Source organism: Sesamum indicum, linkage group LG8 (assembly GCF_026168435.1).
Source record: "Sesamum indicum cultivar Baizhima isolate 11 linkage group LG8, ASM2616843v1, whole genome shotgun sequence".
Lineage (NCBI taxonomy): Eukaryota > Viridiplantae > Streptophyta > Magnoliopsida > Lamiales > Pedaliaceae > Sesamum > Sesamum indicum.
Window position 1 is genome coordinate 23,022,994 of NC_142664.1, and position 14,880 is coordinate 23,037,873.

The 14,880-nt window shown below is 31.2% G+C and overlaps 2 protein-coding genes and 1 non-coding gene across 4 annotated transcripts; 1 reads left to right on the forward strand and 2 right to left on the reverse strand.

The window, feature by feature from the left end:
* Positions 1 to 3,258: 3,258 nt before the first annotated feature.
* On the reverse strand, positions 3,259 to 3,331 carry TRNAK-UUU (transfer RNA lysine (anticodon UUU)). The gene has a single exon. It is a non-coding gene; the product is annotated as a tRNA-Lys (tRNA).
* A 90-nt stretch (positions 3,332 to 3,421) lies between these two features.
* LOC105168485 (cytochrome b-c1 complex subunit Rieske-4, mitochondrial) lies at positions 3,422 to 6,611 on the forward strand. The gene is made up of 2 exons (XM_011088587.3): positions 3,422 to 3,735; positions 5,754 to 6,611. Exons 1-2 carry the CDS (start codon positions 3,549 to 3,551, stop codon positions 6,395 to 6,397), a joined length of 831 nt encoding a protein of 276 aa, XP_011086889.1. The 5' UTR covers positions 3,422 to 3,548; the 3' UTR covers positions 6,398 to 6,611.
* Positions 6,612 to 7,248: 637 nt separating this feature from the next.
* Positions 7,249 to 10,104, reverse strand: LOC105168486 (uncharacterized). 2 transcript variants are annotated; one of them, XM_011088590.3, is made up of 7 exons: positions 9,964 to 10,104; positions 9,642 to 9,889; positions 8,318 to 8,570; positions 8,076 to 8,112; positions 7,883 to 7,988; positions 7,686 to 7,796; positions 7,249 to 7,559 (listed from the first exon to the last, which is right to left on the reverse strand). In XM_011088590.3, the coding sequence occupies exons 2-7, from the start codon at positions 9,804 to 9,806 to the stop codon at positions 7,443 to 7,445; spliced, it is 789 nt and encodes a 262-aa protein (XP_011086892.1). In that variant the 5' UTR covers positions 9,807 to 9,889; positions 9,964 to 10,104; the 3' UTR covers positions 7,249 to 7,442. The 2 variants fall into 2 exon arrangements, with proteins under 2 accessions (XP_011086892.1, XP_020551552.1); XM_020695893.2 differs by lacking the exon at positions 9,964 to 10,104 and having other exon boundaries at positions 9,642 to 9,951.
* Between the last annotated feature and the right edge of the window lie 4,776 nt (positions 10,105 to 14,880).

The window sequence follows — 14,880 nt, forward strand, 5'->3', positions numbered from 1 at the left end:
TACAAGAAATTCAAAATGGTTTCTATATTATTTTTTCAAATATAGACAAGTGTGTATTTTTTTAAGAGATTCAATTATTTGATTTTATATTTATTATAAACGTTCGAGATATCATTAATTATCTTTCTTATAGGAAAAAAAAGTAAAAACAAACACAGCCTAACATTCTTTTTGTAATCCTACTTTCATATTGCAATGATATTTATTATATTCCTTTCCAAAAAAAAAAGTCAAAATCTACTTAATTTATTAGGAAAAAGAATAGTTAATCTCATATAAATTTTTTAAACCAAACACACCTTAATAATCTTGAAATCTGTGAGGGAAAAGAGAGTGAGATTTTTTAACTAAAAAGCTCATGTCTTTTTGAATTTTGTGAGTATTATACAGACAAATATTTTAAATTTGATTTAATGTTGTCTTAATCTGCTATAATGTATCCACTGTGTGATATAAATCTTTAAATCTATTTTTGTGTTAGAGATTTGAATGTTAAAGGATTCTTAAAATCTATTATAACATACTATTAATTGCGTAATTATGAATAGTTTGCAAAATTTTGAATTCAAAAGAAAATTTTGAAAACATTACCATATATTTGAAATTCACTTGATTCTAAATTTATTTGAGGATTTTTATTTCAAGTCTTTAAATTCAAATCATTACCATCCAAATAAAAACATTATGGTAACTCATATTATTTTACTCCTAAAACGCAAACATCATATTGTTATATTATTAATTTTATTAACCGGTAAATAACTTACATAGTCTCTTAAATTTGTATTTGAAATTATTTTAATTTTTTATTTTCACTTTTTAATCTTAGGAGACTTTTAGTCCCATAAGATAAGAGTTTTTGCATTTTTAATCCTGTACTTTACGTTGTTAATTGAATAAAAAACATTGTGAATATGGTCATATGCACTAATCCAGTGAGAACAAATTTGTTAGGCCTTCGAACCATATTTGCAAGGTTTTTTAATTCTGTGTGATAAAAAATATTAACCTGCAAAGTGCGAGACCAGAAGTGCAACATTCTGTATCATATGACACTGAAACTGCAAATTTTCTAACTTTGCTATTCATAAAAGTTCTTTTTTTTTTCATCTAGGCTCTCGGTCAACTTTCTGATGAAAAAGTCACCAAAATTCAGTCATGTCACCTGGATATGCTATAATCACAGGACAAACATGTCATGATATTTATTTTCTAAAACAAGAAAGAATTATTTTATATAAATATTTTTTTAAAAGATATATATAATAACATATTTATACTTGAAAAATGTAACATTCACAAATGGCTTTTTTTTCATTAAGTTGACCAATAGATTGGAATGAATTAAAGGTGAACTTCAAGAATGATAAAGTTAAGAAAAAAAAATGTAGGTTTAAAGTAATTATAAATACAAATTTAAGAGACCATTAATGACATTTATTCTTACTTAGTTATTAAATTTTAAACTTTTCTTTTGATAATTGTCTTAAATATGACTTTTACAAGCATAGTGTAAATTTTAAAATATTTATAGAAAAAAGTCACTAACATTTATCCCCAAAAAAAAAAAAATACTAGTAACAAAAAAGTGCGAAGTATGTGTATTGATTTTTTAATTATAATTCTTATATAAACAAATAACTTGCAGAAAATCATCATGAAACTCAACATGTCTTAAGTAAATCAGCAACCCATAGTATAAATAATGGTATTTTAAGTTATCATTTCATGTTACTAAGTGAACAGTTGCATGAATTCATTTATCTGAAATATTATCCTCTTATTCAACAAAATACACAGAATTGATGTACTACACACATTCAAGAACATAGACAACAGAAATGAGTTTAAAGTTTTAACTTGAAAAATAAATTAAAAGAATGTTACAAGAAAGCAAATTATAAGATATGTAAGAAAATAGAATATTGAAAGATACATAAACTTACCGGTCGAGAATGATACAAAATACCATTTTAGAGGATAAACGATGATTGATATCCACATATGGAGACGTGATAAATCACCCATATTGAAGCTTCTCGTTTGAGATCAATTTGAAGATGAGAAGCGATATGAAAGTGAAGCGAAATAAAATGACCGTGCGTCGGCGGCTCCCAATTTCGAACTTATTAACCTAATTTGTGTTTGTATATAAATGATAACAGATACCACCGACTAATTAGGGTATATATACACGTTTTCTTTTATAATAATACTCTTATAAAATCGTATAATTTATAATCCGTGTATAATAATTTTACGAACAGTAAAATTAGTAGGGATAATAATTGAATGTCGTATTTGAGATCTAGCATTTATAGAGAGATTAAAATTTACGAAAAGCTAGTTAGTACTCATAAATAACTTTACGATATTACAAGTAATTTTTGTTATCACGACTAATGAGACAATATTTTTAAAGATATAAAATTAAGAAATGGGATATTTTCTTGTTTTTTGTATATTATAATTCATCAAGAAAAATATAAAATAAAATATTTTCTAAGATATGTATGTTTCTACACACATTGGTAGGAATGCCATTGTTTTTAGGGCATATCTCCAAAAGCAAGGAGAAAGGTTGGTAAAACTCATCATAAATTGAATCACATCAAATGGATAGCAACATAGGATGCTTCTCGTCGTGGCCTATTAGGAGTTCATAAGGTGCGTTTATCACATAAAAATATATAAATATCCTTAATTTTTATATATGTAAGTACAAAAAATGAAACTGATGTGTATAAAAATAAACTGACCCAAAGAGACCCAAATGATTTAAAAAGAAGAAAAAAACGAGAGGCCCGTGAATTCTAGAAGACCTAAAAGGTTCTAGTGGGTGCCCCAGAACAAATTGGTAAAAGAAGGCGGTTCAAGACATCCCCTATTTGAATCATGATCAAAGCCCAACAAAATATTAGGCCTAAAAAGCCCGCGTGGCAGCCGACACTCCACTGTGGCATCTAGTTGGTTTAAGTGTCAGCAGCCATCTTGGAACCACATCACCTATAATAAGGAAGAATTATCTGACAACTAGGACTCCCTAACGGTTGAAACTCTTTGCAGACGAAGGAGGTCCCTTAACTCCGTGCATTTTTCAAACGTATCATATATAAATATATGATGAGATCGTGATTTACATAAAAATTAAACTGAGCTTGATGAATAGAGACAAACTTGTGATAGCTAGTGATCTACTTTAATTCCTATCTCAAAACTAAAATCCACCGTGAATTTATTATGTTGAAAGTCGGATGACGCCGTCTGTGGGAATCGAACCCACGACCACATGGTTAAAAGCCATGCGCTCTACCGGCTGAGCTAAGACGGCTGTTGATATAACATTTTAACTCTATTTTTATTTATCACCTAATTCGATTTAACAGGAAGGAACAGCGATATTAGATTTCTTGTTGTTTTTCTCCTCTCTCACAGAAAATTGGTCCCCTTCTCCTGAGCGAGAGAGCAAACCCTAGGTAAGAGTCCGCGAATCCATCATAGTTAGACGATCGAATTCTGAAGAAGGTGACAAATCTCATTGATCGAAGATGCTGAGAGTAGCAGGGAGGAGGCTATCTTCTCTCTCATGGCGGTCTGGTCAGACTTCGTTGCCTGCGGCCTCCTCTAGGAATCCATTCACCGCCGGTGATTCATCTTCAGATGGGCGCACCGGATCCATCTCTTTACCCGTTTACCCGTGTGCCTTCTCCAATTCACTTTTCGATCAAATCAGAGGTACGGTGCTCTTTTTTTGGTTGCGCTTCTTTTGCTTTTGTTATTTTCTTCTTGACGCGATTTTATGCCTTTTAATTTGGTGAAGATCGGATTTTTTGTGAAATTAGAAGTTTGTAATTGGGGGAAGATGAATGCTCTCTGTGTGTGTGTGTGTGCGTGTGTCTTCACATGAGCTGCATCAGGTGATATGAGCTGCTTTTTCCTGTCAAAGAATCTGAATTGCCTAGATGAGATTATTATACCAATTTTATTATTGATTTGAATTTCTCCCAAACTTTTGGAATTATGGGATGATTTTCAATTTACAATTGGACCTTTTATATTTATTTGTGATTGAACGGTCTGAATATTTTTTGATTTGGAAATGCTGTGATATGCTTGTAGATGGTAAGTTCCCGCTGGAGCTTCATTGAGCAATTGTTAGAATTCTTTACTGTGATTAGTGTTTATACTTTCACCCAATTTGTTGCAGTAATTATGGAATAAACATGCTTCTATACCATTCCATAGTGAAATGTGTGATTTTTGGCTATAAATGTTGGAAAAGTATGCTAAAGTGTATTGTGTTCTTGGGTAACTGCCTGATAATATGTTATACCAGAATTTTCATTTTCTCAATTTAATTGCTCTGGAAATTTTTGATGAACTGTTGCCTAGTCTTTTTTCGGGTAGTTTATTTGGGCCTTGCTCGTCATGCTTCCTTTTTACTAGTTTTTGGGAGGGATGAGTCAGTTCAGCCAATAACCTGCCAAACTATGCTCATATTGTAACTGTTCATGTCACAATCAGTGAATACATGCAGAAGAGTGGTTCAATTTGTTGGCTTAGAAAATGACCATTTTGATATAGATATATCAGTTTTCACATTTGTTTACTTATCAATTAAATTCACATGAGTTGTGCAAGATGAAATGAGATGACTGATTGGCCTGGCATGGAGTGTGAAAACTCTATTCTAACCATTGGATATAACATGTTTCTTGAGGGTGGATGAGGTGGGGTTGGGTTGGAAGGTGATAGTAAGAATCGTGTTCTTATACCCAGATCAGTATGGAATAAGGAATTTTTTGAATTGAATCGCATTTGCATTTAAGGAAAAGGAGTGAAACATGTATCAGAAACTTATTTTAAGCTATAGATATACTATTCATATGGAGTATATCGTGGGATGAAAGAGGTATATGTGGTAACAGTTTAGTTTTGAGATCTCATGGGTTGGATAGCATGAGCTTCCATCAGAGTGTCTTTATTAAGGTGACTAATTGTTGAATGTTATTTGCAATATGAGGCATGTACCCTTCAGGTTAATATAGGAATTCATTACTTTGCTCTGAGTTACTCCCTTTACTCAATTTGGAGAAGATGCACAGAAAAGATTCTAGCTCAGGACATTTAATCAGCCGAATCCTGTATGAATATACCTATCCATATGTTTGCGGAATTGGCGCTGGGGTTCTTGTTCTTTTGTGAATCTATATCAGTTTAAAAGTTGACTGGTACATATTGCTGCTCTTCTCTTTATTTCCTTCTTACTGACCTTGAATTTTTTTTTGCCCCATTTGGAAAAATATTTGGAATCTTTTCAGAGTCATTTCTTTGGCTTTATCTTGTCTTCCGTCGTTCTCTTTATTAAATTCTTGTATCTGAGTGGTTTTATCTTGTTCTTAACTCCTGCATGTTCCACTTGTCATTGTGTCTCCATGGATGATTTGGAGGTTCAGGTTGGAATGGGAAATGACAGAATATAATAAGTAGCCACATTCTCTTCTGAGATGCAAAATTTTTGGAAAACTATTATAAATTATTTGTGTATCATTTACATCTCAACAAGTTACTTCTACAAATTTATCTTTCCCCAACACATTTTTAGCTGGTGCTCCTGTATCCTTGTTGTAAAGTGAATGTTACCAATGACTCATGAGTACATTTCTGAACTCTTCAGTTGTTCCACTTGATTCTATAATTTAGTAGCTAATACGATTACAATAATAAGTCAACCTTCCATGGGCATTTTTTAGGGTTTTCTTCTGGTACCCTTGCTCCGGGACAGGAGACAGGTGTGATTCCAGATGTCCCTGCTACAGTGGCAGCAATCAAGAATCCCAGTTCAAAGATTGTCTATGATGAGCACAACCATGAGCGTTATCCACCAGGTGATCCCAGCAAACGTGCATTTGCATACTTTGTTTTGACTGGAGGCAGGTTTGTGTATGCGTCGTTGGCCCGTCTCCTCGTCCTGAAATTTGTTTTGAGCATGTCTGCCAGTAAAGATGTCCTTGCTCTTGCTTCCCTTGAAGTGGATCTATCTAGCATTGAACCTGGGACAACTGTTACTGTGAAGTGGCGAGGAAAGCCAGTTTTCATTAGGCATCGAACTGAAGATGACATTAAGTTGGCCAACAGTGTCGAGCTTGCCTCCCTTCGTGATCCACAAGAAGATGCTGTTAGGGTTAAGAATCCAGAATGGCTTGTAGTCGTTGGAGTGTGCACTCATCTGGGTTGCATCCCCTTGCCAAATGCTGGTGACTTTGGTGGTTGGTTTTGTCCGTGCCATGGATCCCATTACGACATCTCTGGTAGGATTCGCAAAGGACCTGCACCATACAACCTTGAGGTTCCCACTTACAGCTTTTTGGATGAGAACAAGTTATTGATTGGTTGAGTATTCTCTTTATTAGGTTGTCGAGCACCAATTCTGGGGAAGCCAGAACTATCTTTTCATACTCATTTGTAACTGTTAATTTTGCCTTTAGAAGGCTGTTTGAGTTATGCTTGATTGACTTGAATAGCCCAGCAGTCTGAAGGGGCTTGCTGTTCTTAATAATGCTGGCTACTCATTATTATTTCGTCCTTTTAAAGAATCTGTATTAAGAGTATATCTTTGTTAGGAATAAACAGCGTGATGAGGCTTTCTATTATGCTCATTCAAAACTGTCATCTGATGCCTGATCCTTGTTCTTCATTAGTCTCAAAATCCAATTGACTTGGACTATTTTGCTGAAGATGCAGAACATGAATATGTAAAGTGTGAACTGAGAAAGACACTGGAAATCCTGCTCACTCTGCACACGTTCTTGGGCGAGAGGATCTTCATGATTAATGATGTTGTTCTATCCAACTGAAGATAATAGGAGTGCAAGTGTAAGGGTGTTTGCAGTGGTTCTTGCATTGATGGAAGTAAGTTGTAAACAAAGTTTAGTTGCAGTGAAGGATGAAAAGGTTCTAAAATAAGTGAAAAATTAAAGAACATTGAAAAGGTTTTAAAATAAGTGAAAAATTAAAGAACATTCAAGTTGGATGGTTCCGGAAAACAATTTAATAATTATAATTTTACCAAACAAATTTGTAAAAGTCAATAGCAAGCTATTCATTTATTTATTTTTCTTAAACGAACTAATTAAGCAATTTAAAATCAGAAATTATACGGTTTTTCAGTTTATTTTTGACAGAAAACTAACAAGCAGTTATCTGGAGTTGCTGAAAACATTTTGCAGCTCTGGAGCAGTCACGGTGTGAAACTTGGACGTATTCGTATAAATGCACATAAAAACAAATTACAACATATCTCTGTTGACGTCTTGCGTATCCGGAAACAAGATGGATAGTAGACTAATGGGTATTGTATTATATTTTGATACGATCATCATCAGATGCATATCGAGTTACTAAAACGAATCCTTGGAATTAGCCTCGTTTACTCATCCATATCAGCACTCTTGAATTGGAACTAGCTTTGTTTTTCCTCCAAATGTCTCTGGAAGTTGGCTCTCATCAATATCTTGCAGCAGGGTTGATTGTAACTTTTTGTCCTCTACGAAAATAATCTGCACAATGGTAATCATAAGTTACTAAACATTTCCAATCTGTAACTTCGGACATTAAAAGAAACTTCATCAAGTTATAAACGGCCATTAGATGCTGTTTCGACATGCACTTGGAGATGTTTTTACCTTTTTCTTTGTGTTTTTGTCAATAAACGGGTAAACCATCTTCCATGCAGTCATGAATATGTAAGGCACGTGGATAATGAACAGCTTCCCCAGCCTCTCTGGGTAGCAGTCCTGTAAAAATATCAATCAGAGGATCACAACAAAGAATCTGTGCTCTAGTACATTTATCAAGTCAATTATATGAAAACAACTCGTACTTGCAGTATTGATAGAGATGCCAGATATCCTCGAATGTCGCTGTTGGCATAACCCCATCCTTGTAGGTCTGCAATAGCAGTGAACTTCTCCTGTCCGCTAGGCATTCTGGACAAGCAATGACCACAAATAAGATATCCAACTTCAACACATAAAACCAGATAAGTGATTGGTACATTAAGGGAACTAAATTACCTTGCACAAATTTTGTCAAGGCTGAAAGTAACATAACCTGTCAAAAAAGTAAACACGAATCAGCATAATGAAAAGTAGGAACGCACAGGTAAATGTAAAGCGCCAACAGACATCATGGAGACAGTATTCTTCTCCAAATATATCCAATATATATCATATTACAAAGTAGTAACATATTATACTGAACAAACGGCAGATTGTATTAATGGAGAAGCTTCAAGTTACTGCATTAGATTGCATACGTTTAAACTCTTCCACATTGGTGGGCTTATGCTTGGCAGCAAAGACAACTACAATAGGCCGCCCACTCTTATCGTATCCTTGCATAAATAACTTATTATGGGCAAGATCATTTGGAATTTCAGCTGGCGATATGAAACCATTTGGAACAAATTCTTTCCTCCATTTCAGATACTTCAGTAACATAGCCGACGCCTTTTCAACATCTAAATCACGAGCTCGGAGAAATCTGCGGATCATCAAATCATCAATGTCCTGCAAATTCACAGATACATAATTTCAATAATGTACGTATCAGCAACAAATATACTTCCTATCAACATAAGCTTCGTGTCATTCAGTTGGGCTTTGTCAGTTGTGATTCAATTTGATGTCCTCAACTCAATCTTGGGCAAGAAACTCGATCTCAACTGGTCTACTCCTAGTTAGTTCTATGTCACTTACCATCCAAATACATAGTCGACCTTTACACTTTCTTCTTTAGTCGAGGTATTACTAGTACAAGACAATAGGGATATTTGCAACAAGTTTCTCCTAGAAATGTACTCTCTCCTAGTTAGAAAGCAGTCAACAATTAAAATTCGAATCCAACAGATCCTCTATGAAAATAATAATAGGCAAATAAACTCTCCTGAGAAAGAGAAAGTACAACGCAATACCCTGAACTTTCGAAAAGAAGGAAAATGCAGCCCTTTCGCATGGGAGGTATATAAGCTTCTATTTGGCCCTTTGGCACAAATAAGCTTCTATTTGAAAAGTTCAGGGTGACGCGGCCATTTTTTTTTTTCCTTTTGTTCAATGAGGTTTTGTGCCTAGTAGTATTTTTACAGGGGTAAAATGCAATTAAACCGTTAAAATTCATTCTATAACCAGCTATTGTAAATGACTATAGTTTATTGAGCAAGCGGCAAATAAATCCATCAAAAGAAAAATACTGAATTAAAACAAAATTCGACAATGTGAACTCTAAGATCCAACCTTCCCTCCTCAGGTAAATTTCTTTTGTTCTATTCTATACCCTTTCTAAAAACTGGATCACAAACATTACTAGTTCTTAGGATCACTATTCACCAGTAAGGCATAACAATCAAATTAACTTACTTTTTCCCAAATGAGTACTAATCAAGAACAGAAATCCATCAAGTGACAAAAGCAATTAAGTAACAAACAAGCAACATGAAATCACATTCCATACATAACATAAACAGAAAAAACAAAAAACAAAAAAAAAAGAGATAAAACTGATCAACAGATAAAAGAAAATTGGCAGAGAAATAACATGTGGGCTAGTGTGAGAATGAAGAAAGATTGAAGCTTTGGGGCAACCTTAGCAGAGGGATCTTGTGCTTGGACAACAGCCCTCATAATCCCAATTTTACTACGCTCAATCTCTTCTGTGTTCTCCGAGTTGAGGGCTTCTTCTTGTACATCCTCAGACTCTGACGTCCCAATCTGGAAAGACTGCCACTTCTGCCGCAGATATGAAGTCATCCCTTCTCTCCTTGCTTTCTTTCTCTAGCAGCAATAAAGAGAGAGAAGATCTAAGCTCAAAGGATATGAATCCAACTCCACCTCTGCAAACATAAATGGAGAAAGGTGAGAGCTGTTGATTGCAGAAGAGAAATAAATGTGCTCAAGAAATACATACAGGTCGCAGTTGGCGTCCGGTTGTTCCAGTTTTTGGTGGGCTCTATTTTATTCTTTATTTTGGAATTATTTTTCTGGCCTTGAGGCCATTAAACTCTCATTCTTGATTACTAGTCAATCCAATACGCTCCATACGTCTGTATAATACAGTACAAATTCAATTATATACGTAGTTATCATGAATTTAGTCCATTCATATAATGCATACAAAGCTAATTCTACACTACACTATTTGCTATTTGAGAACACTCCATCTGTGATCATAATTTAAGTTTTTTATTATTTTTATTTAATTATATGAATAAAAAAAATTAATTAGACTCGATAATTTATTAAACAAGTTTTATTAATTTTAAATGTGTAAGAATACACTCAAATTCTTTATCTGCAACCATGTATAATGCACGACAATATCATAATCAAATGCTCAAATTTCACAAGTCACCAACCAACACATTATTATTTTATATAAAAACAAAAAAATATTTTAGAACTACCTTGATTGGTTTCATTTTCATTTTTTTCAGTTTAAGTATAGTGATAAAAATAAAAATATGTTTATTTGTATGCATGCTCATTGTTATGAATGTTTTTCTATCATTTTTATCTCAATCATACTTTTTCATATAAAAAAATTTCAATTATTAATTTATAAACTAATAATATATTATTTTCATAGTATTTTAATATCACATCACTAAGTACTCTAAATCAATAAAAAATATAACTATCTATGTTCTTTAAAATAAAAAATATATTTGATTTGACACTGTTAACCATAAATATTTAAACTATCATTTTCAATAAATAAAAAATATATTAATTTGACACTGTTAACAACGTGAAATCCCAATTTCATCAACTAATAATATTGATATATGTTTATTTTCGTACAAAAATCCATGCAAAATTAAAAACACGTTTCCTCCAAATAAAAAATACATATAGAATATGTTTGCCAGAAAATTTATTGCATTTTCTTGTTTGAATTTAGAGGGTGTTTGGCTAAACTTTTTTAAAACATCTTATAAGATATTTTAGAAACTTATAAGATGTTGGATCTTATTCTAAAAATAAGTTTCTAAAGTGTTTGGATAAAATAAAATATTGAAACTTATAAGATGTGTTCCACATCTTATAATATGTTAAGTTGTTCGGTATGATAAGGTCTTTTATCGATAAAATGACTAAAATGGGTACGATACTATTAGAATCAAGTAAATTATTAATTCTTGATATATTTTGCTTTAAAATTTTTAAGATGCTTTTATAAATAGTACACACTAGTTTAATTCTAAATAAAAATTTAATAGATAATCTTTTTATAATAAAAATGATGAATTATTACCTAATTTTTTGAATAAAATTAAAATATATGTACATTTATGCTAGTCAAATATTAATATAGATATGTAATTTATAATTTTTTATTAATGCAATGATTATTTCTAGTCGTATAATTTATAATGTCTTGAATTTATATTTTTCAATAAATATAATATCAATATCAATTTTATTTTTATTTAAGTATAATAATTTATTATTAAATAATTGAGTATTTTCTCTTTTTTGAATGTTAGAAAAACTAGATAGTAATTTTTTTTTTAAATTCTAGAATGAGAAAGTGTGTGTGTGTGTGTGTGTGTGTGTGTGAGAGAGAGAGAGAGAGAGAGAGAGAGAGAGAGAGAGAGTAAGTGAGGAGAGTGTGTGTGTGTGAGGGACAGAATATGTTAGTGTATGAATAGAAATATTTTTGTTTTATGATGTATTAATTTTATATAACTTATAATATTTTATAAAAAAACGTTATGAAAGTTAAATTTTTTTTAAAGAGCTTATAAGATTCAAAACATCTTATTTTGAGATCTTATAAGCTTTCTAAAAAAAAATATTAAACACTTTATTGGAGTTTATAAGTTCGTTAACATCTTATAAAATGGTTTTAAGAGCTTATGAGCTTAGCCAAACACCCTCTTAATAGTAATTGACCATAAAATGTAACAACTCATTACAACAACATCTCAGATTTTTCCCACGTAAACAAATTTAGACGAACCTCTAATACAAAAAAAATTTAAATTACATCAATATCTTCTAAGATTAGATATAAAATTATAAATATAATTTTTGATGGGGTGTCAATATAATTTAACTTAGGAGGTATAATTGTAAAATTTTGCCCTTAAATAGGATAACAAAAGGTGCACGAATGTTGTGGACAATGTCAGGTGTACTTGCTGCATCAATGTTGAATATTTTTAAATTTTATTAAAATTATATGATTCCACGTGAGCCACAAACATCAAAATAATTATACGATATTAGTGAATTTTTCGAATTCATCAAGACTAAATGTAACACCCTAATCTTTGTAGAGGTATTTGATTGTCTAAGTCTTGCTTCATTTATGACCTAAATAATGTAAGAGGTGATGTGGTTGGTCGGTGGGAACAGTTGCGTGGTCCTTTCTAGCTATTAGTGCCACACCATGATTGAGATTTACGTTTGTGTGACTTGTGGTATAAATTAGGACCAGTTGCAAAATATATATATATATATAGGGTGAATATTAAATTTTTGTTTAGAATCACGTTAGTTTCTCGAGTTTATTTCTCGATTTTAGTATTTTTAAACTTTTTTTTTGTCTCAATTTGGCCGGATTTTGACTCTTTGGAGGATAAAATGGTCAAGTTTGATTTTATCACTTTAGTCTCTTGGATTCGTAAACTTATCAAGATAATCATTTTTTACACGATTTTTTTTTATATTTTTTATGTAATATGTTGTAATTATCTTATGTGAATAATAAAAATTTTGAATTCTTTGAATATAATAATAATTTATTGCTTAACTTAAAATAAATGGTCTCTATTTTTTTAGTAGTTAAATAAATCAAAATGATATTTATTAAATGTTTGAGTCTTCCAACAAAAGTTGGTAGATTAAGCTTTAATTTTAACTAGATTTATTGGTGGATTTCATTATATAAAATTCATTTTAAGAGGTTTTCTACCTCTTAAAATGAATTTTACATATATTTGAAATCCATCAAATAATTTAATTAAAAGTACATTCCACCAAAAAAAAAATTCAAAATTGTAGCTGTTAATATTTAATAATATTGTTTAAATTTAATTTTATTAGACATATCTTTAACTCCTAAGATTAAAAAACCAACTTAGATTATTTTATTAGATTTTTAAATTAGATAAGTTTTATAAATTTATTTATAATTTTGATATTTTTTGTTACTCATGAAAATGAAAATGAAAGAGACTAATTTATTTTAAATTAACCAATATGTTAATATTATGTTCATAAGAGTTTAAATTTTTTATCTTTTATACAAGATAATTACATCATACCATATAAAAATATTAAAAAAATAGTTTTCTTTCTAAAAAATAATTAATTTGATAATTTTATAAATTTAAGGGACTAAAGTGACAAAATAAACCTTAAAAATTGATTATTTTACCCTCCAAAAAGTCAAATTTCGGCCATATTTTCACTGAAAAATGGTCAGATGGACCAAAACTGAGACAAAAATTAAAGTTTAGAGATACTAAAATTAAGAAAAGAACTTGAGGGATTGAAGTAATTTTAATCGAAAACGTAAGGTATCAAATATAGCATTTACCCAAAAATATATTTTGAGAAAGTGATAAATTATAAAATTTAAAAGAAGCAAGAATTAGAGAAAATATAGAACATGTTAAAGTATGGGTGTTAATTCATAAAGAGTTGCTCTATACCACCAACTTGATGTTAGGTTGTTTAAAGTCCAACGTTGTAATATATATGTTGTGGATTTGAATTTTTGTCAAAGTTATTACCTAAATCTACGTTCTGATTTGTGTGGATCGATATTAACATCGTGGTCGAGGTATAATTAGTTATGTTGATTGTTGGTTAGTTATAAGAACCTTCATTAATTTCATATATGCTTAAGGCACAACTTTTCTTGACGGATTTATGAGGTGTTATCCGAACTTTTTTATTTATATAACAAACAAGATAAAATAAAATAAAAGCTGCTACATTGACATTACCTATTTATAAAAAGGTCATTTACCCTCAACTTTATTAGAATTTGAACTTTTGGCAAAAAAGCTTGTCGGAAGTTGGAAGAGGAACATCGTATCTACTTTTGATTTAAAAATGATTGTTAGAGGTTTGAGACCAAAGAATATTTTCTGGAAACTTATTTCCAACTTTTTTCAATCAAAGATTAAAAATCGCTTCTTTCTGGATTGTAAACATTTCCTGAGTATTACTGTTAGCCTCTTATAGTGTCGATATGTAGTGGTACAGTAGGCTTGCATGCCAGCGCAAACAGTATTGACATGGTGCAATACTTGAGTAGATGATGTGTTGGTTTTTTAAGATAGGTTGTTCGCCACAGGACATACCACTTTTTTTAAACTTCTTAAACCTAACTCATCTAAAAGTGCCCAAAGTTGGAAAAAATTTTCGTGGGGCCGACCCATATGTTGACAAGTGTCCATTGCCAATATGTACTTATCTCAATGATGTAAACATTCTTTCAAGAAAATGCTAGTGCCAATCGTGAAAACTGAAAAGATCTAATGTGGGAGAAAAAGGAATTAAAACATCAATTCATCCCCAACAACATGTCCTGATTCGCGAGGGAGGCACAAAAAATATTGAAACATGTATATAGGAGTATAAATAATGTTGATACGATCTTTTGAGATATTATTATATATTCTACATTAGAAGTATAAATATATTATGCATGGCGACAAAAAAATAAAAAATAAAAGAGAGAACATGATGGGAAAATGAAATATAGGAAATAATGTTTCTAATTTTCAAAATTCTATAAATGTAAAAAAACATATTTAATAAGGGAATTTGCTCATATACTAGTTTTAATAAGTAGCTAACAATGAGT

Excerpts from the sequence above, each read along its gene's own strand:
- LOC105168485 (XM_011088587.3), top strand. The coding sequence starts at position 3,549 with ATGCTGAGAGTAGCAGGGAGGAGGCTATCTTCTCTCTCATGGCGGTCT. Across the intron at positions 3,736-5,753 it reads ACTTTTCGATCAAATCAGAG|GGTTTTCTTCTGGTACCCTT; the intron begins GTACGGTGCTCT and ends GGCATTTTTTAG.
- LOC105168486 (XM_011088590.3), bottom strand. The coding sequence starts at position 9,806 with ATGACTTCATATCTGCGGCAGAAGTGGCAGTCTTTCCAGATTGGGACG. Across the intron at positions 8,571-9,641 it reads CACAAGATCCCTCTGCTAAG|GACATTGATGATTTGATGAT; the intron begins GTTGCCCCAAAG and ends GTGAATTTGCAG. Across the intron at positions 8,113-8,317 it reads CAATGTGGAAGAGTTTAAAC|GTTATGTTACTTTCAGCCTT; the intron begins GTATGCAATCTA and ends CTTTTTTGACAG.